The sequence below is a fragment of the Callithrix jacchus genome, chromosome 1 (assembly GCF_049354715.1).
Source record: "Callithrix jacchus isolate 240 chromosome 1, calJac240_pri, whole genome shotgun sequence".
In the NCBI taxonomy this organism is placed as follows: Eukaryota; Metazoa; Chordata; class Mammalia; order Primates; family Cebidae; genus Callithrix; species Callithrix jacchus.
The window spans coordinates 80,526,080-80,546,171 of record NC_133502.1 but is presented as its reverse complement, the minus strand read 5'-3'; the positions used below and the strand labels follow the sequence as shown (position 1 = coordinate 80,546,171).

The following is a 20,092-nucleotide window of genomic DNA, read 5'->3' as shown; positions in this document are numbered from 1 at the left end:
GAGAATTCAGACTCTTGAGTGTAAACTGCAATGACAGGATGGCACTCCCACACTCATCTTTCCCCTGGGATCATTCCAGAAGTATAAACACTCCTGAGACTGATTTAATAGGCCTGAGTGTGGCCCCTGCACTTTAAAATTTTTGAAGGTCCCCCAGTGACCCCGGGATGCAAGCAGACTGGCCAACTTCACATTCTTCTACTTGAACCCAAGTCAGCTAAGAAGGCAGAAATAGACCTGTTGACTACCTGGGCCCCTCACAGACCCAATGACCTACCCAGTGAGACCCCGTACCTCATCATCCCCTCAGCCAGCTCTCCCCATCCACCCCCAGCTGGGTGGGGATGCTCCAGGAAACCCCACCACCACCACCACACCAACTCCCTCCTCTTTTTGTCCAGAAGGTATTCCCTAAGCAGATACAGAAAACAAAGGATGTGGGGTCCAAAGCCCCCAGGAGCGGACAGAGGTGGGTATGAATCATGTGTCTTCACAGCAGCCTGCAAAGTAAAAACTCACTCCTTTTCACGGGTGAACAAACTGAGGCTCAACAAGGTGAGATGATTCATCTGAGTGGCACCATAAGGCTTCTCACTCCAAAAACCATTTTTCTTCTTTGCAGCAGGGTGGTTCCCAGAGGAGAAGGTACAGGGAGGGGCAAGGGGTAACAGGAGAGGGGAAAGGAGGTGAAGTTGTCCCTGAGGAACCCAGACAGCCTCACCTGTTTCAACAGGTAAACAGGGGGGTGGCCCAGGAGCACTCAAGCAGGAGCCTGGGAAGGCTGCACGAGTTCCTGCAAAGAGAGGGTGGGGACTTCCTGGAAAGTGGGGTCCAGACCAGGAAACAGTGCCCACCTACCTCTGTCAGCCTATATCCATCAGGTTGCGCACTGCAGGACCAGCCCAGGCCAAGCCCCTCTGCAGGCCTATCTGTCCCTCACATCACAGGAGGCTAAGGGGCACTGGCCCACCATTCCTACCTTGTGGCTTTGGGAGTACATTTCTTCAAGAACACTTAAACTTATGGATGTGGGAATCGCTGGGACTGAGGCCTGAGAGGCACCCACACAGGGAACAATGTAGGGCTGTGGTACTTGTCACCAGCCTCTGCCCACCCATGGCCCCTCCTCTTGAGGCCCACATCAATCAGAAGCAGCCATCCCATCGCCAATCACGAACCCCAGCTGCCCTGGGCAACGTCCAAACGCTAAGCTGCTTTTAGAAAACTGGGAATTCATCCCTGGGCAGAAGGGATTTAACCAGAATTGGGTGCCATTTAGAGAAGATTATACCCTAATTGCCCCAGTGTCAGCAGACAGGCTTCTGGCCAGCTGCTCCCAGGGCTGGCAAACATCCCCACAGACCCTGGCTCCCCCGCCCAAGGACACAGAAGCCAGTTCTGGGGCCTGGGGACCAGCCCTCATCTTCCATGGCAGCTGGCTGCCCTGACACAAATCTCCATTCAACAGCTTGTAGTCAGGGCAGGAGAGGACAGCTTGGGGGCCCTGCCAGGCAGCTGTCCAGACCTCATCTGTTCTAAGCAAGGGGAGGATGGCACAGTGGGCAGTGGGCACAGCGGCCGGGCCCAGGCTGGGCTGGAAATGACAGGAGAGCATGGCCGCAGCCCAGGTTTTCTCCTCACTTCATCTCTAACCCTCAACACACTTCTTCACCTTATTAGCACTGTTTTAGAAAGAGACACCAGCAGGGTTCACAGTCAGCAAATAGCAGGAGAATCTTATGCCATCTCCTCGCAATCCCCAGAGTTCCTCCCACTACAGGACATACTACGACAGTGGAGCTTGAGGAGAGGGAACTCTTGTTCATTGTTGGTGAAAATACAAAACGACATTGGCATTTGGAAGAGACTGGCAGTTTCTCACAAAGCTAAACACAGTCTTATCATACAATCCAGCAATCGCACTCTTAGGTATCGACCCAAATGATCTGAAAACTTAGGTCTACACTAGAACTTATACATGAATGTTTAAAACAGTTTTATTCATAATTGCCAAAAAGTAGAAGCAACTAAAATGTCTTTCAAAGGTGAACAGATAAATTGTGGTTCACCATATATTACTGTGACAGAAAAAAAGAGTAATTAAGCCATGAAAAGACATGGATAAATCTTAAGTGCATAATGCTAAGTGAAAGAAGCCACTTTGAAAAGGGATACATATTGTATGATTCCAATTATGTGACATTCTGGAAAAGGCAAAACCATAATGATGGCAAAAAGATCAGTGGCTGCCAGAGGTTGATGGGGGGTGGGATTTGAATAGGTGAAGCACAGGGATTTTTTTTTTTTTTACCGCAATAAAGCTATTATGATCCTGTAATGGTAGATAAATGCCACTGCATTTATAAAAACCCAGATAACTTCACAAAACGAAGAGTGAACCTTAATATTAATATGGAAATTGTTTTAAAAAAGGGATCCTAGGATGGAATGTAGAATGTCACAAAACAATCTATTACAAATGTATGAAACAACCTCACTGAAGGGGATGGGGGAATGAAGTACTAACTTAAGTAACCTTGTTTTTTTTTTGAGACAGAGTCTTACTCTGTCACCCAGGCTGAAGTGCAGTGATGTGATCTCAACTCACTGCAACCTCTGCCTCCTGAGTTTAAACGATTCTCCTGCCTTAGCTTCCCAAGTAGCAGAGACTGCAGGCACCTGGGACCACGCTCAGCTAATTTTTGTATTTTTAATAGAGACGGGTTTTTGCCATGTTGGCCTGGCTGGTCTCAAACTCCTGACCTCAGGCGATCAGTTCTCTTCGGCCTCCTAAAGTGCTGGGATTACAGGTGTAAGCCACTGGTGCCCAGTCCTAACTTTAAGTAACTTTGGAAATAAGTAGAGTCTATAAGACTAAAGGCAAAAGGAACTACACAAAAGCATTGTATACTAGTTGATAAACTGTTTCCCATGGAGACCCAGTTTAACAATTCTGTTACTGCTGTACATGTGAACTAGAATGAAACAATTAAGTTACTGTATGGTGGATGGTGGAAGCCCAGTGCCTCACTGTTGGAGTAAGTTAAAGATAAGCAAGGGAAGGTGGTAAGAACAATCTATGTAGTAATGTATTAGAATTCATTACATCAGTATGAACTCACAGTTAGCTACAGACACACATATTTACTGACATGTGTATATACATGGGTTAGTATACACTAACTGCATCTTCTTTTTTTTTTTTTTTTTTGAGATGGAATTTCGCTCCTGTCCCCCAAGCTGGAGTAGTGCAACGACGCAATCTTGGCTCATTGCAACCTCTGCCTCCTGGGTTCAAGCAATCTCCTGTCTCAGCCTCCCGAGTGGGATTACAGGCGCCCGTCACCACGCCTAGCTAATTTTTGTTGGCCAGACTGGTCTCAAACTCCTGATCTCAGGTGATCCACGCCTCAGCCTCCCAAAGTGCTGGGATTATAGGCATGAGCCACCACGCCTGGCGCTAACTGCATTTTCAAAAACAATCTTGTTCTGTAGACAGGCCTTGAATCAAAGATACCCTAACAGCAAGCAATAAGGCACACCTAGCAATCAGATCTTGGTAAAAAAAAAAAAGAGTCACCATGATGTGGTATATTAATGGGGGAATAAGAGCCATTTGAAAGAGCTCTCAAGAGCCAAAGCTGGAACAATTTGAGCAACAAAATGAGGCAATGTTGGATTATAACCCAAAGTATAAATTAACTTTCATGGGCTGGGCACAGTGGCTCATGCCTGCAAATCCCAGCAGTTTGGAAGGTGGTCAAGGTAGAAGTACGTGAGCCCAGGAGTTGAAGACAAGCCTGGGCAATGTAGTGAGACCATTAACTACTTAAAAATAAAAATAAAAAATTAGCTGGGGGTCGTGGCACATGCTGACAGTCTTGGCTATTTGGGAGACTGAGGTAGAAAGATCACTTGAGCCCAGGAGGTCAAAGTTGCAGTGAGTTATGATCACACCACTGCACTCCAGCCTGGCTGACAGAGTGAGACCCTGTCTCAAAAACAATAAAATAAACTTTCATGAGTCTATGTTGATAAAATAAACAAGAGTGGGAGGGAGGAAAAAGTCTCCCATGCAGAAAAATTGCAAATAATTTATGTAGATACCACCCTGCCCTCAAAGAGGTAGAGCAAACTCCCCACTCAAGTGTGGGCTATGCACAGTAATTTCCTTCCCGAGAGTACAGTATGGACAGGAAGGGAAAGAATAACTTTAGAGTGGCAGTCAGGTGATCAAGGTCAACAGCAGCAGTGATAGGTCATGTTCACAATATGCACTCTTGACATTTGATGAGAAGGACATTTACTTGTGTGATCTTACTCCCCCAAACCCATATTCCCAATCTAACCATGAGAAAAACATCAGACAAATTCCAATTGAAGAACATTCTACTAAACACCTGACCAATCTTCCTGAAAACTGTCAAGGTCGTCAAAAACAAGGAAAGTGTGAGAAACTGTCACAGCCAACTGGAGCCTAAGGAGAGATGACAACTAAATGTAATGTGATAGCCTAGACAATACTTGGGACAGAAAAAGGACATCAGGTAAAAACTAAGGGAATCTGAAAAAAGTATTAATAATAATGTTCGATATTGGTTCATCCATCGTACAAATATGCCACAATAATGTACAATGTTATAATAATAATGAGGCAGTTGGGTGTGGGTATACAGAAACATGATAATATTTTTGAAATTTTTCTATAAATCTAAACATTTTCTAAAGTAGTTCATTTTTTTAAATTAATGATAAAAAGCCAGCACAATTTTATACATGTTAAATGGGTTAAAGACACATAAGAGCTACAATACACATGACACTTTATCTTAAGATGCCCTGAGGTGGCCGGGCGCGGTGGCTCATGCCTGTAATCCCAGCACTTTGGGAGGCCAAGGCAGATGGATCACGAGGTCAAAAGATAGAGACCATCCTGGTCAACATGGTGGAACCCCGTCTCTACTAAAAATACGAAAAAAAATTAGCTGGGCATGGTGGCACGTGCCTGTAATCCCAGCTACTCAGGAGGCTGGGGCAGGAGAATTGCCTGAACCCAGGAGGCCTGAACCCAGGGGGTCGCGGTGAGTCGAGATCTCGCCATTGCACTCCAGCCTGGGTAAACAAGAGCGAAACTCCGTCTCAAGAAAAAAAAAAAAAAAAAAAAAGATGCCCTGAGGTTTGCTAGCGGGTGTGGTGTCAAGGCTGGCAGCTCATGAGTTACTTGAGGCAGTAGAAGGCGGGTTTTCTGAAATGGAATGGGAACCTGTGGATGCATGTATCCTAAATATCCTCAAATGGCTCAGGTAGGCCAGGTGCAGGGCTCTGTGTACATTAGTGTTTTTGAGGAGGAAACTACACATAGCCAAATACAAAATTATCATTGTGTTCAAATTGTTCCCTCATATATCAATCACTCTGGAACAAATTTACATTTTCTGAAGACATGCTATAGCAGAACTGTGTTTCACAGAAGAAATAAAATTGGCCTGATCGAAGTAGTACAAAATGAACTACTTTGTTTGTTGCACTGAACAAAGAAGTGCAACTTAAACCACAATGAGATGCCATTATCTTAGGTCACATTTTAGGACACCCAAGGAATCTCCTGGGTTCATGGACATGCTTATCATCAACCAGCCCTACACCCCTGCATGTGTGAGGGTGATACTGAGGGAACATGGGTGTGAGAAGGAAGAGCAGAGCAAAGCAGTTGGGGAGCCCAGGCAGCACATGCCTGCAGAGCAGCTGCGTCCTGGGCCTGGGCCCATTGCGGCCCATTGCGATGCTGTCACTAGAGGGAGAAGATGGTCCACCTGCAAGGGCATCAGGGATGCACTGGCCTAAAACAAGGAAACTGAGGCCCAGAGAGGGGAGGGACTGGCTTCAGGTTACAGAAGTCAAGCCAAGAATGGCAGAGTCCACAGCCATGCTAGTGAGAGTATGAGTGGTTCTCACTATGACCTCAGCACCCCCAATGGTAGGACAGCAACAACACTAGTTCCTCCCTTTTGGTTTAGAAGCGCTTGGAATCTACACTCACTAGATGACAACATCACCTCAGGTAGGCAGAGCTCCATGGTAAAGGATGGGGCGAAAGATGAACCAGAATAGGTGATGACAATGCAGCAATGCAAGACCCAAGCCACGATGCATCAGCTGAAGGAGGCACCCTGGCTAATATTTCAAACAGGAAAAGAGAAGGAAAGACATGAGTAACGTGTCTGGCAGGGGCAGATAAAGTGGGAATCTCCACCTCCCGGTGCCCTCCACAACATGGGAATAGAGTAGCCAGGGCTAGTGCCAGGCAGTGTGAAAGGGGAGAGGACAGGTCACACACGGAGCTGCCTTTAAAATGACAAGGCCTTCAACCAAATGCAACCTGCAGATCCTGCTTGGTTCCTGAAGCAAACAAAGCAAAAGGCAATTTATGAGCCAAATTAGGGAAATCCAAACACTGACTGGACAACAGATGACACTGAAGAATTTTTGTTAGCTTCTTAGGTATGAAAATTCAACAATGGTTAAGTTTTACGAGAAAAGATTCTATTTTCTTAGCAAAAAAACTGATACACTTTCAGAAACAGCTACACAAGATGAACTGCAGTGAAGAAACAAGACTGGCCACAGCTGCAAACTGCAGGCTCAGGGCAGGAGCACACGTGGACTCATGCTGTTATTCTCTCCACCTGTGGTTATGCCTAAACCAACAAAGAAGGTGGTTTTTAAAAATGGGTAAAGTGGCTGGGCACGGTGTCTTCTGCCTGTAATCCCAGCACTTTGGGAGGTTGAGACAGGCAGATCATCTGAGGTCAGGAGTTTGAGACCAGCCTGGTCAACATGGAAAAACCCCAACTCTAAAAAAAAATACAAAAATGTGGCTGGGCGTGGTGGCTCACACCTGTAATCTCAGAACTTTGGGAGGCTGAGGCAGGCATATCATGAGGTCAAGAGATCGAGACCATTTTGGCCAACATGGTGAAACCCTGTCTCTACTAAAAATACAAAAATTAGCTGGGTGTGGTGGTGCACAACTGTAGTCCCAGATACTTGGGAAGCTGAGGCAGAAGAATCACTTGAACCTGGAAAGCAGAGGTTGCAGTAAGCTGAGACCGCACCATTGTACTCCAGCCTGGCAACAGAGCGAGACTCCAACTGGAAAAAAAAAAAAAATAGCTGGGCATGGTGGTGCACACCTGTTATCCCAGCAACTCAGGAGACTGAGGCAGGAGAATTGCTTGAACCTTGGAAGCAGAGGTTATACTGAGCTGAGACGGAGCTACTGTATTCCAGCCTGGGTGACAGAGTGAGATTGTCTCAAAAAAAAAAAACTATAGACCAGGTGTGTGGCTCACACCTGTAATCCCAACACTTTGGGAGGCCAAGGCGGGAGGACTGCTCGCACCCAGGAGTTCAAGACCAGCCTGGGCAACATAGTGAGACCTTGTCTCTATTAAATAATAATAAAAAATTAAAAAGCCAACTATAAAAAGCAAACCATGACAATTATTTCATATAATAACACAACAGTATGAGTTAGAAGTGCCACACAACGGCTGGATCCACAGAAACCTTCCTGTCTTTATCCACTTGAATTAAACCTGGTTTTCTGTAACTCAGAGTAACAACAAACTATCTTTAATTAAAAAAAAAAAACTATTACAGATGCACAAAGCCTTTCCCATTTGATGGTGTCTTGTACACATCACACACTCACAACGGAAGAAGAGCCGGCAGGAAGAAACACCCAGTGCTCCCCACATTTGTCCTGCGCCATCTACATAGGTCCTATTGACACTGTTCTCTCTACTTTCTGCTGTTCTTAAAGTGAATGTATGATTTTTTAAAACACAGTAGCTTCTAAAAAAGAATCTGGACCCCCAGTGGCCTCCTCAACACCACCACCATCCACCTAAGCCAGGATGGCCTGCACGGCTCTGAGGATGGCAAGGGGCACTTGCCTGCCGCTCGGTCCCCATCTCTTCATCCACCTCCCACAGCAGAGTAGAGCCCAGCTTGGGACAGCCATACTGGGCCCTGTCCTGCTCCAGAGGTTGGCTCTAGGGACCACACTCTGAACACTGGGTCTAGCGCCAATTCTTTACCTGTAGAAGCCTGCACAGTCCTGGCCAGTCCTGCCCACCAGCCGCCACCACCTCAAACAGCTGGTATACTGTCTAAGAAGAAACCAAATCTTTCTTACCCCCGATGTGTTTTAACAGTTTCATCTGATCCACATTAGTGGAAAAGCAGGTCTGGCTTATTGGGGGATGCCCAAAACTGACAAAGAAGAAACTGATCAGCTGGGCACAGTGGCTCACGCCTGTAATCACAGCACTTTGGGAGGCCGAGGCGGGCGGATCACGAGATTAAGAGATTGAGACCATCCTGGTCAACATGGTGAAACCCCGTCTCTACTAAAAATACAAAAATTAGCTGGGCATGGTGGCGCACGCCTGTAGTCCTAGCTACTCAGGAGGCTGAGGCAGGAGAATTGCTTGAACCCGGGAGGCGGAGGTTGCAGTGAGCCAAGATTGCGCCACTGAAAAAAAGAAACAACTGATCTTCCTCAAGGAGACACAGAGGAGACCTAGCAGAAATCCTATATGGACCTGGGCCAGATGCTCAGACCCAAGGGCACAGGGACACCCCTCCCCAACCTTGAGGGCTCACGAAGCACTGGGCCACAGTAATAGACATCATTAATCTGTCATGGCCCAAACAGGAAGTGGCTCATCCAGGGCCACAAGCTCCTGGGAGACCAGGCAGGGCCCAGACTCCCCCTGTGGAGTCAGCATGGAACTCACAGGGCCAGACATCATATACAGTTGGTCCTACTCAGGCAGTTCCAGGCATCCCTGGGGGCCCAGAGGCTACCAGCACTGGGCCTGACCTTCCTCCAACCCACCTGCTAAGCCTCAAAGCATGCTTGCTTGGCGTCCCCAAAGATGAGCTGCTCCATCACAGCTGTGCCTGCCTTGAATCCTGTGGAGAGTGGCCAGGTCCACGCCTCCACACGCTGGCAGGGCTGGCCTGAAGCACACCATCCACATGCCTGGGGTTGGGTAGATTCCCTGGCTAGGTCCCAGGACGACTGAGATATACAAGTGCCCAGTCACCAGGCCCTGCAGGAGGAAATAGCACGAGGGCTTGATGTGGGAGTTTCAGACATTTTTAAAAGTGTGAGTCCCAAAAGATTCCTTCATGACCCCCTGCCCCATATTCTAAAAGTGGGAAAGAGAGGCCCAGGAGGAGAAAGAACTGCCCAACAATTAGTGACACAGTGGGGCCGCATGGTCAGCATCTTTGGATGCCTATAGCTGCCTCTCCCCAACTGTCAGACCCATCCATGCTTCAAGGACTCACAGGGCCCCAGCTCCCACCTCAAGCCAGGCTTCTTCATACCAACAGCAGACCACTACCACCACTCAGCCTCCTGAAAGCCCTTGGGTCTCCCAGAGCCTCCCTGCTCCCAACAGCCTTCTGTTAAGAAATGGACACAAGGATGTTCTCAGGGGTTATCTGAGGAGCAGGAGAATCCCACACTTGCTTTAACCAAGACCAGGACTTTTCCTGCTCTAGAAGCAAATAACCAAGGAGGCTGGACCTCAGCCTCCCACCTGGTAACGCTGCAGAGGAACCTCCTGGAGGGTCCTCTACCAATCCCCCTGTTGCCCACTTCCTGCAGCTGCCCAGATGCTGGGAACAGAGGCTCAGGCAAGTGAGAAGATAGCAGGCAGAGGAACTTTCCAGGTAGAGGCATCCAAGCTTGAAGGGCAGGTGGGACTTCTAAGTCGAAGGGCGAATGTGAGCACAGGAGAGGCAGGGCAGTCTCAAACCAGGTCATAGGGGCCTGAGGTGGTAATGCAAGCCACTTGAGACCAAGCAGAGAATGGGGAGAGGCTACAGGTGCAGCAGCAAGGAGATAGAGACCTGAGTGAGTCATGAGATTCAGACCACAGAAGACCTAGGAAGCACTTGCTGCATATTGGGTGCTGTACCCAGTCCAACACCCAATTCCACCCACACGTACCTCTCAGACAAAGACAATGATGCTCCAGAGCTTGGCACTATGGCACCTAGGTGGCACACCAAGGCAGTGAGGGTGTTCAGATCTGCTCTCTGAACCTTAGCTCAGGTGGAGTCAAGACTCTTTCCAGACCTCCCCCATCACCGTCCCCTGACCATGAGGACTGCATGGGCACCTAGCCTCGTCCCACCTACCTACAGTCCCTGCCTGTGCCCTGGAGGCAGAAGCTGCCACACCAGCACTCTCCTTAAAGCTGTAGCTGAGAACAGAGAGAGAAGTGTCCCAGGGCCATGCAGGACTAGGAACACTGGGTCACTGACCAAAGCCCATCTAATTCTCTTGCCCACCATTCCAGGGAGAGGAAAGAAAAGGGCACAATGGGAACTGGACACACTTGGCCCTTACTGAGTCAGGTTCATGAAATCGTGATTAGGCAAAAATCAACCAGGGGGCACCCTCCTCACGCGTGGCCTCAGCCAGCACTGTGCCATGTCAGCAGGACTGGTACTGTCTCCCACTCCCCACCACAGGACCCTCCCCAGCTCTGTTCATAAACCCACACACTGGGACCAGCAGGCCAGCTTCCTTCTCTCAACGATCCTATTATCTACAAAGGTGGGGCAGGAGTCCAAGCAACTCCATTTGTAGCACAATTTGTTAGTAACTACTTTAGCTCAGGAAATGATGTTTTTTAAAGAATTAAGGTGGTACACCTCTCTGCAGGAGAAAGAAAAAACCCTACATTATTGTCTCCTTAAATCTTGTGGTTTCATTTTTTTCTTAATAAAGAGTTAATATTTTCTGCCAGGCGTGGTGGCTCACGCCTGTAATCCAAGCACTTTGGAGGCCAAGGCAGGCGGATCACCTGAGGTCAGAAGTTCAAGACCAGCCTGACCAACATGGCAAAAACCCCCTCTTAAAAAACAAACAATAACAACAAAAAAACCAGTTAATATTTTCAACTATAATACTGGCCATAATTAAATAGATTAGCAAGACCCTGTGTTGGCATGGGTGCGAGGAACAGGCATATTGTTGATGGGGGCTGAACTGGTAGTACAAATTTTTGGACAACATCTACTGAAATTGAAACGCTGATTCACATTCCTCTAGACTCTGCTAGGGACTCTGAGCAGCAACATTCCTATCCCATTTTACAAAGGAGAACTAGGTTCTGAACAGAGCAATAATTTATCCAAGGCCATGTGGCCAGTACATGGGGAAGCCAGGTAGTGACAAAAACAAGCAAGCCTAAAGATCACCCACAGAAACAGATACACCCTCTTCCCGATTCTGCTAGGGACTCGCCCTCCAGTTACATGCCACGAAAACGCCAAGATTCTTCACTGGGCCAAAACATTTGTGTCAGAATTGCAAAGAGCTGACAAACGAAGGGCACACAAGTGGGGACAAGTTAGGTCAGCGACAATCCCTTCTCACAGAGAACACTGCCAAACTCAAGCTGTGAACAGAGATAGGGACTTTAAAAGGCTGCCCAGGAGCGGCTCATAATGCACTCAGTAGTAGGATGAGGGCTGCTTCTCTGTGTGCAGAGGGAAATGTGCTCTAACAGATAGTGCTACCTGATGGAGAGGGTGAGCCCCACTACAGGAGACCACTCTCACTCCATATTCTCACAGTCCCCTGGCCTCCCGGTCACATGACCCACCCTAAGATAGGGACTCTTGCAGGAAGGGCAAGATCTCACCCCTCTTGTAGCTCCAGAGCCACCGGAGCCTGGATTGCAGAAGGCGTCAGTACCTGTTGACAGACAACAGACTCGAGTGCTGAGGGTCATGGAGGACCGCGCTCCTGCTTGCCCAGGCTCAGACTACTACTGGCTGAGCACCTGCCCAGACACTGACTTAAGCACCTGCTTGGACTCATTCTCTCCTCTGCACAGATGGGGGTTGTACTGGTCTCCCCAGACAATGGGGAGGCAAGGAAGGTTGCAAATGGTTTAGGCACCTATCTGGGCTGACTCGGAGCAGAGATGCCAGGTGATAAGCCTGGAGACCAAGAGCCAAGGGCTCACCAGGACAGTCAAGAGGGGAAGGGGGCACACTGTCAGGTTATGCTCTTGACCGCACACCAGTCCTTTCCAAATACATGACCCTCATAACAATCCTTTCTGGGCAGGCAGTACTGCACTCCCATTTTGCAGATGGGGAAGCTAAGGCTCAGGGAGGGCTTCTACCCAAAGCCACGACTTGCAAGGGGCAGAAACTGGATCCAAACCCTGGTGTATCCTCCCAGAAAGCAACTCCTGCCAACAGCGCTATGGAATCAGGGAAGGAGAGAAGAGAAGCTGGGAAGGACTGTCCAGACTGGCGGTCTAACCTGGGAATGACGCAGACCACTGAGGTCTCCGTCCAAGGGGAACACAAACCGACACAGCGAGGGAAAGGACCCAAGACGGGGGGAGGTGCGGGGGGCTGGACAGGAAGTGGGCCAGGGAAGTCATGCTAGCTGGTGGGAGCACAATCCCGGCAATGAGGACAGAGCGTTGGGCCTGGGACCGGGGTACTGGGGGATCCATGCCAGGGGCAACCGCCATGTGCAACCCCGAGCCCCCACTCACTCAGGCCGCTGTCCACATCTCCCCACCTTGGAGGCGCTCATGAAAAAAGCAGAAACGTTCCGAAAGTAGCTGTGCCCAGAGAGGGGAAGTGATTTGCCTGAAGATGACAGAGCCGCGGCCACCCAGACCCAGGCCCATCCTCGGTCTCTCCTAGAGGGTCACCAGCATCGGTAGCCTCAGCTCTCGGCTCAGCCACTGCCCTTCCAACCTCACGCCACACTCAGACACACCCGGAACAGCGACCACCGCGGAGCATCAGCCCTTACGAAGCTCCGCCCCGCCCGGGATGCCTATGTCCGCACGGAAGCAGGCGGGCAGCCGCTGGAGGCGGCACGGCGCCCGGACCCCTGCAGCAGCGGCGTCGGCAACGGCCAGGGCACCGGTCTGCTAGCCAAGGCCGGACCCACTCCCACCTGCTCCCGGGGTCCCCCGCTCTGGGCGCGCGCCCGCCAGCTCGGCTTGCCAAGCTGACCTTGGCCGCCCCCGTGCCAGGGACGACGCCCACAGGCCCCGACGCCCACAGGGCGGCTCCGCTCACCTCCTTGAGCTGCTCCATCTCGCCGCGGATAGCCTCATAGTCCACCTCCAGCTCCTCAAACTGCAGCTTGAGCTGGTGCTTCTCCTCGAGCACCGCCAGCCCGTACTCGGCCGCCTGGATCTTCTCACGCGTGGTTTCTGCCAGCTCGTGGGATAGCCGCTTCACCTCCGCGCGCAGCCACTCCGGCTGCGCCTCCATCACCAGCCGCGCGTACTCCTCTTCCTCCGACGGCGCCGACATGGTGGCCGAGGGCCGAGCCGGCTCCCACCGAGGCTCTCGCAGGCCGGGCCCTCCTCAGCCGCCGCCGCTGCCGCCGCCGCCGCCGCCGCCGCCCTGCCCCGACGGCCGCCCGCCCGCGCCGCCGCACGGCTCCTCCTCTCCGGCGCGCGGGGCCCGCTGGGGGATGGAGTCCAGCCCGCGCTCGGACTACGAGATCCATCGTGCCCGGCGCCCGTCCGGCTCCCGGCTATGAGTGGTCGGCGACCTGTGAGGGGCGGGCCCTCGGGCCCCGCCACTGACGCCGCCGCCCAGGGAACTGTGGGGATAGTAGTCCCGCTCGCGCACCGACTACAAGGCCCGTCCAACCCCGCGCCCACCCATCGCCGGCCGTGATTGGCCCGCGCCGCCAGCGTCAGAGCCGGATGCACCGGCGCCTTGCAGTGCACTGGACGGCAGCCAAGTAGGCGCGGCCCCGCAGCCTTCCCCGCACTCAGAATTGGCGGTACCGCTTGCCCGCCGCACCTCGCTCCCCGCTTGTGTCTCCTGCAGCCGGCAGCCACGTGGGTGGCAAGGCGGCTGTCAGGAGGACCCCCCAGGCGGAGGCGGGTGCGGGCGCAGGACTGAGCTCCCAACAGTGGGACGCACAACGCGCACAGAGCCCTGGAGACCGCGAGCGAGAAGCGCGTCTGAGCGCGCGGTTGAATGGCTGCTGCTGGAAACCCGGGGACTGTGACGCATGCTCTCTGCAGGCGTCGTGGGGCGGGAGGAGGACTGGCCAGCAGGGGGCGCCCGGGGGCCAGCGGGAACCTCAGCGCCGCCCCTCAGTCCTTCAAGCTCTATTTCTTGGGAATAAAGACATTTCCATTAATATAGGGTCTTAAACGTGGTAAATGTAATTGCTGTCCCCGAATCTATTTTTAGGCCTGTTTGAAAGCCAGTCGTACCCCTCGCCTTGGCCTGTGTAACACTTCTCCATGTATGGTGGTGTGTAAGATAGCCTGTTTATTCCTTATCTCATTGACCTAAAGCGAAGCACACCCCACAGCTGTCTACCGCCATAGCACCTAGTGGCCAGTATCAGAGTACTGCAAATGAGTTCATGCTTCCCTCGTGTTTTCTTTGGCCAGTCCACAGTCCCCAAGGGAAATCCTAAAGGATGAGCCCCTTGGACCCTAGCAGGGGCATAGTCCCTTCCTTCCCACTATCTCTCGTTGCCCCTCCCCTCCTGCCTGTAACCTCCAATAGGTACCCCTAACCTCTCCAGGACCTAAGAATAAGAAATTTCTTCTGTTTTATACCTTTTAATTTTACTTTCTCATTGTATTCCACCTGACCCCTACACCCAGTCAGTTCTAGAGAGTGGCAATCTTGGCTTATGGCCACTCTTCCTCAAGACCAAATTAGAAAGAAGCTGTAACAGCGGTAATCACAGCACACAGGGTACTGACGCTGTCTAATGCACAGTCCACACTCCAATTGCACGAGGACCCGACACCATACTGGAGAGTTTCAGTGTTGTTTTTCTGGTCCAGGATCCAGTTGCATTGAGTCATCAGGTTTCCTAAGTCTCCTTTAATCTGACCTTTCTGATAAGTGCAGTGCACACTCCCCAGTGCGCACGCTCATAGGGAGATGTGGTTATGTGTTTCTGGCAGGACTGTCACTGAGATGTTGCTGAGTTTTCTGAGCACCAGTTGGGAGGCACATGATGTCGATTTGCATCTCTCTGATTGATGCTGGGTTTTTCTTTATTTAAATTTATTTATTTTGTTTGTTTGTTTTGAGACGGAGTTTCACTCTTGTTGCCCAGGCTGGAGTGCAGTGGTGTGACGTCTGCTCACTGCAACCTCCACCTCCCGGTTCAAGCGATTCTCCTGCCTCAGCCTCCCGAATAGCTAGGATTACAGGCATGTGCCACCATGCCCGGCTATTTTTTTTTTTTTTTTTTTTTAAGTAGAGACTGGGTTTCTCCATGTTGGTCAGGCTGGTCGATGCCGGGTTTTTCTTTTATAATTAGTGTCATGAGTGAAGACTTTGCAACCATAGAAATAGCCTATCACTCCTCAAACCTTGACCCACTAGTTTTGGCATTCATGACTACTTCTTGCCTGAAATAATTATTACCATACTTGCTGCTTTTCTATTTCCATTAGGCCTTCTCCATTTATGATTTGCCTTTGTACTGTGAGGCAGCTATCCCTTCTTATTCATTCCCGTCTCATTCATTAGCAGTATGGATGCGCGGAGTCTGGTTTTACTCTGCAGGTTACAATCCGTTACTTTCCTTACTTGCTTTGATGCTCAAATGGTAGCTGATTTGGCCCATGGGAGCTCCTCCAAGCTGGCTCCATGTCTTCAAAACATCGTAATTTGTTATTACTGTTACTACTTCCTTGATGTCTGATGCAAATTGTTCCAAGATCATTTTGTGCTCTCCATGTCCCAGACCTGAAATCAGCCATTCCCCTAGGAACCCTGATTCTTTGCAGTGTTTTGTTTGTCTGAGGAGAATGTGTCATATTTTGGCTTGTGAAATTAACTAATTTTAAGGAGTTCAGCTGTGGTACAAATAGGATGACCAACCAGCCTGGTTTGCCTGGTACTGTCTTGGGCTGGGCAAATTCTTAACTGTGAGTGGGAGAGCTCTTAGTGTAAAGAAGGAACAAGCCTTATTTTAGTGTGCACTTAGCAAAGGAGGGACTGATGCTCAACAGTGACTTGCCCAGGGTCACACAGCCTCAGGACAACACCTGCACCTGATCCAGGCTTACTTGACTCAAACCTCCCCAGCCCTACCCACACCTTCCTGTGGGGCAAGTCTGAGGAGGGAGGGAGAAAGACCATGGGGGGCCTGCAAAAACTGACCACAGCACTTTGAACTTGGAGACAGGTGGTGGAAGTGAGGCCAGGGGAGGCTTCAGGCACATTCTGTTACAGGTGGGGACTCTCCTAGGTGCTGGGGGCAGAGGGTCTGTCACTATCCTTGTGGGCTTCCTTCCTGGCAGAAGGGACAGTTCTGGATGGGAGCCTCGCTGTGTCAGCATGGGGTGGATCAGGAAAGGCTTCCCTGAGAAGACACCTGAAGGAGACTCAGGATGCGCAGGAATTGGCCTGCCCAAGGCTGCAGAAATAGGAGGCTTGCAAGGACAAGAGAAGTAGGGTGATCCTGGCAGCAGATAATGAGCCACCCCTTACTGAGCTCTGCATGTGTTCCCAGCATTGCCAGGTATGTGACATACATCTTCTCGTTCAATCCTCATAACACCCTGAGGGGTAGAAATGACACCACCTGTTTTACAAATGCAGAAACAGGCCCAGGGCAAAATCCTTAGTATCACCTTTGACTTCCCACCCCCCAGCCATTGGATTAGTCAGCAAAGACTACCCTGCTTCAAAACGAGCCTGGCAGGAGAGCCTCTTGCCTTCCCCACTACCCATCAACTCTGCCTGTGAAGGAGGATATTTCCCTGACCCATTCACAGGACCCATGAAGGACCAAGACAGGGGTGCCTCACTTACTCAGCCTCACTTACTCAGCTCTCTACTCCTCACAGGAGGGAGTGCACCAGCAAATGAGGGTGGGAACTGGAGAAAATGAGCACTGGTGGGATCAAACTCCACTCACTCAGACCCACTGTGTTCCCTCCCTTGCAGGAGGGAGCACACAGGTGAGTGGGTGCAGGAGCCAGAGTGAGCGATCACCAGCAGGCCTCATCACAAGATCCAGGCAGGGGTGCCTGTGACTCCCGAAGTCCCAGTGAGCGTGTTACATTACTCTTTCAGCTTTGCCTTCCGCAAATGACTTAAGTGTTAACAGCTCAGCGGGCTCTTTTGTTCCTGCATTCCTAGCTCCCAAGCTCTTGTCCAGTGTCCAGGAGAAATGAGGTCACATGAACAAATTGAAGGATGGTAAATACAGGGGATTGTATTGGACAATGAAAGTGGCTCTCAGCGGGAAGGGGAACTGGAAAAGGGAAGGGCAGGTAATCTCCTCAAGTCTGTCTGTCTCTGGCTGGACTCTTTTCCACAGTCAAACCACCAAGCTGTTGCTCTGAAGGCAAGCCACTTCTCTTCAACATCCAGCTATAGCTGCTTCTCCTCTCTGCCAGCTGTGCCTGGGGTCTTTTTTTTTTTTTTGAGACAAAGTCTCACTCTGTTGCCCAGGCTGGAGTGCAGTGACATAATCTTGGCTCACTGCAACCTCCGCCTCAAGCCTGGGGTCTTTATAGGCACAGGATGGGGCATGGTGGGGCCATGGGTGGTTTAGGAAAAGGTGCCTTTTGAGTGGGAAAACAGGGATATAAGTTCTCACTTTGGGCTGTGGTTTCAGGCTTTTTGGCTTGACAGTGGCGCTTCCCCAGGGACCCACCCTTTTTGCCTGGAATTTCTCTATCCTGTCCCTCTCATCTGGACCATTACCATTACCCCCTCATTGCCTCCTTGCCCCAGCCTTCACCTAGGCTTCTCTCGCAGCAGGGCAGCCAAGAGTTTCCTTAGACCCAAGTCAGATCTCATTCCCACTCTGCTCAAAACCCTCCCAGAGTCAAAGCCAAATCATCACAGCTCCCTCCAAGGCCCTGCATGCTCAAGTGCGACCTTCCCTGACTTCTTCCTTCCCTGCTCCTCTTGTGTAGCTCTTGTAAACCAAAAAGTATCTGAGACAAGTCGTAATCAATTCAGAAAGTTTATTTTGCCAAGGTTGAGGATGCATCCATGACGCAGCCTCAGGAGGTCCTAATGACATGTACGATGTACAGCTTGCTTTTATGCATTTTGGGGAGGCATAATATCAGAGACATTTGAACCAAAGCAACTCCGTCTCAAACAGAGGCTGAATAAAGTAAGGCTGTGACCTTCTGGATTCTCAGGAGGTTAGGCATTCTAAGCCACAGGATGAGATAGGAGTTTGGCACAAGATACAGGTCATAAAGACCTTGCTGATAAAACAGTTTGCAGTAAAGAAGCCGGTCAAACCCACCAAAACCAAGATGGTGATAAAAGTGACCTTTGGTCAACTTCACTGCTCATTACGTACCAGTTATAATGCATTCGCATGCTAAAAGACACTTCCATCAGCACCATGACACTTTACAAATGCCATGGCAATATCAGGAAGTCACCCTATGTGGTCTAACAAGGGGATGAACCCTAGTTCTGAAAAGTGCCCACCACTTTTCCAGAAAACTCATGAATCTTCCACCCCTTGTTTAGCCTATCATCAAGAAATAACTAAAGTGCCCTTAGTCAAGCAGCCCATGCCGCTGCTCTGCCTGTGCGGTAGCCACTCCTTTACTTTCTTAATACACTTGCTTTCACTTTACTCTGTGGACTTACTCAGAATTCCTTCTTGCATGAGGTTCGGGAACCATCTCTTGGGGTTTGCATCGGAACCCCTTTCCCGTCACAGTAATACGTCAATCAATACATGTAAGATTTACATTGGTTCCATCTAGAAGGATGGGACAACTTGAAGTGTGCAGGGGGTGGGGGACTTCCAGGTCATAGGTAGATTTAAACATACTATGACTGCAATTGGTTGAAAGAGTTATTAGTATAAAGGAATATCTGGGTTATGATAAGGGCATGAGCTGGGCATGGTGGCTCATGCCTGTAATCCAAGCACTTTGGAGGCCAAGGCGGGCAGATCACCTGAGGTTGGGAGTTCAAGACCAGCCTGACCAACATGGTGAAACCCCATCTTGGGGGAAAAAAAATTAAAAAAAGAAAAAAGATAAAGGGTTGTAAAGGCTGAGGTTTTATCATGCAGACAAAGCCTTTAAATACCAGGCTTTAGAGATACTGTAAATATTTCTTTTTCTTTTTTTTTTTTTTGAGATGAAGTCTTGCTCTGTTACGCAGGCTAGAGTGCAGTGGCACGATCTTGGCTCACTGCAACTTCCGCCTCCTGGGTTCAAGAGATTCTCCTGCCTCAGCTACCAAGTAGCTGGGATTACAGGTGCCTGCTACTGCACCAGGCTAATTTTTGTATTTTTTGGTAGAGACGGGGTTTCACCATCTTGGCCAGGCTGGTCTTGAACTCCTGACCTCATGATCCACCTGCCTCAGCTCCTAAAGTGCTGGGATTACAGGTGTGAGCCACTGCGCTTGTAAATATTTCTTATCAGATTTAAGGTTTGTGTTGTTGGTATTGCTGAGTACCATGAGGCATGTCCAACCTCCACTTCCTGTCATGGCCTGAACAGGTTGGTCTTTCATATTAAATTCTAGAGTGCGCTGGTTGAGGAGGAAGTCCATTCAGATGGTTGCAGGGCCTTCACATTTCATTTTTGGTTACAGACTCATGGCTGTTGACTCCCTTTCCCAGCTCTATTTCCCTCCCTCCGTTGCATACTGTATGTTGTGCATATTCACCTTTGTGCTTTTGTGTCCTTCTAGAATGTCAGCTCCAGGCGGGCAGGAGATTTGATGAGGCCTAGTGAGTCTTCAGGCCCATATCAGGGATGCCAGCCAAGGTCCCTCAGGAGTCAGGCTCTCAGTGGGAAGGGGAACTGGAAAAGGGACACACCACTTCCTGGACACAAGCCCCCTCCAGCAGGAAGGCAGGATGCATAGGAGAACAGAGGCTGCCTTGGCAGAGGTGAGAGGAAGAGGGACTTCAGGGATGTCAGGGAACAACCAGTGGCTCCCTATAGGAGAACTGGACTGCTTAGCCAAGGGCCCGGCAACAACGGGAAGTGATGTTTTCCCAACCAAGATATAAATAAAC

General features: G+C 50.2%; 1 protein-coding gene across 3 annotated transcripts in view; it reads right to left on the bottom strand.

The window, feature by feature from the left end:
- Nucleotides 1–13,489, bottom strand: part of BICD2 (BICD cargo adaptor 2) — a 51,489-nt gene extending 38,000 nt beyond the window's left edge. For all 3 annotated transcript variants that reach the window (XM_035301210.3, XM_017971945.4, XM_035301206.3), the window contains exon 1: nt 13,147–13,489. In XM_035301210.3, the coding sequence (XP_035157101.1) occupies nt 13,147–13,386 (240 nt within the window). In that variant the 5' untranslated portion in view covers nt 13,387–13,489. The remainder of the gene's footprint in view (nt 1–13,146) is intronic.
- Between the last annotated feature and the right edge of the window lie 6,603 nt (nt 13,490–20,092).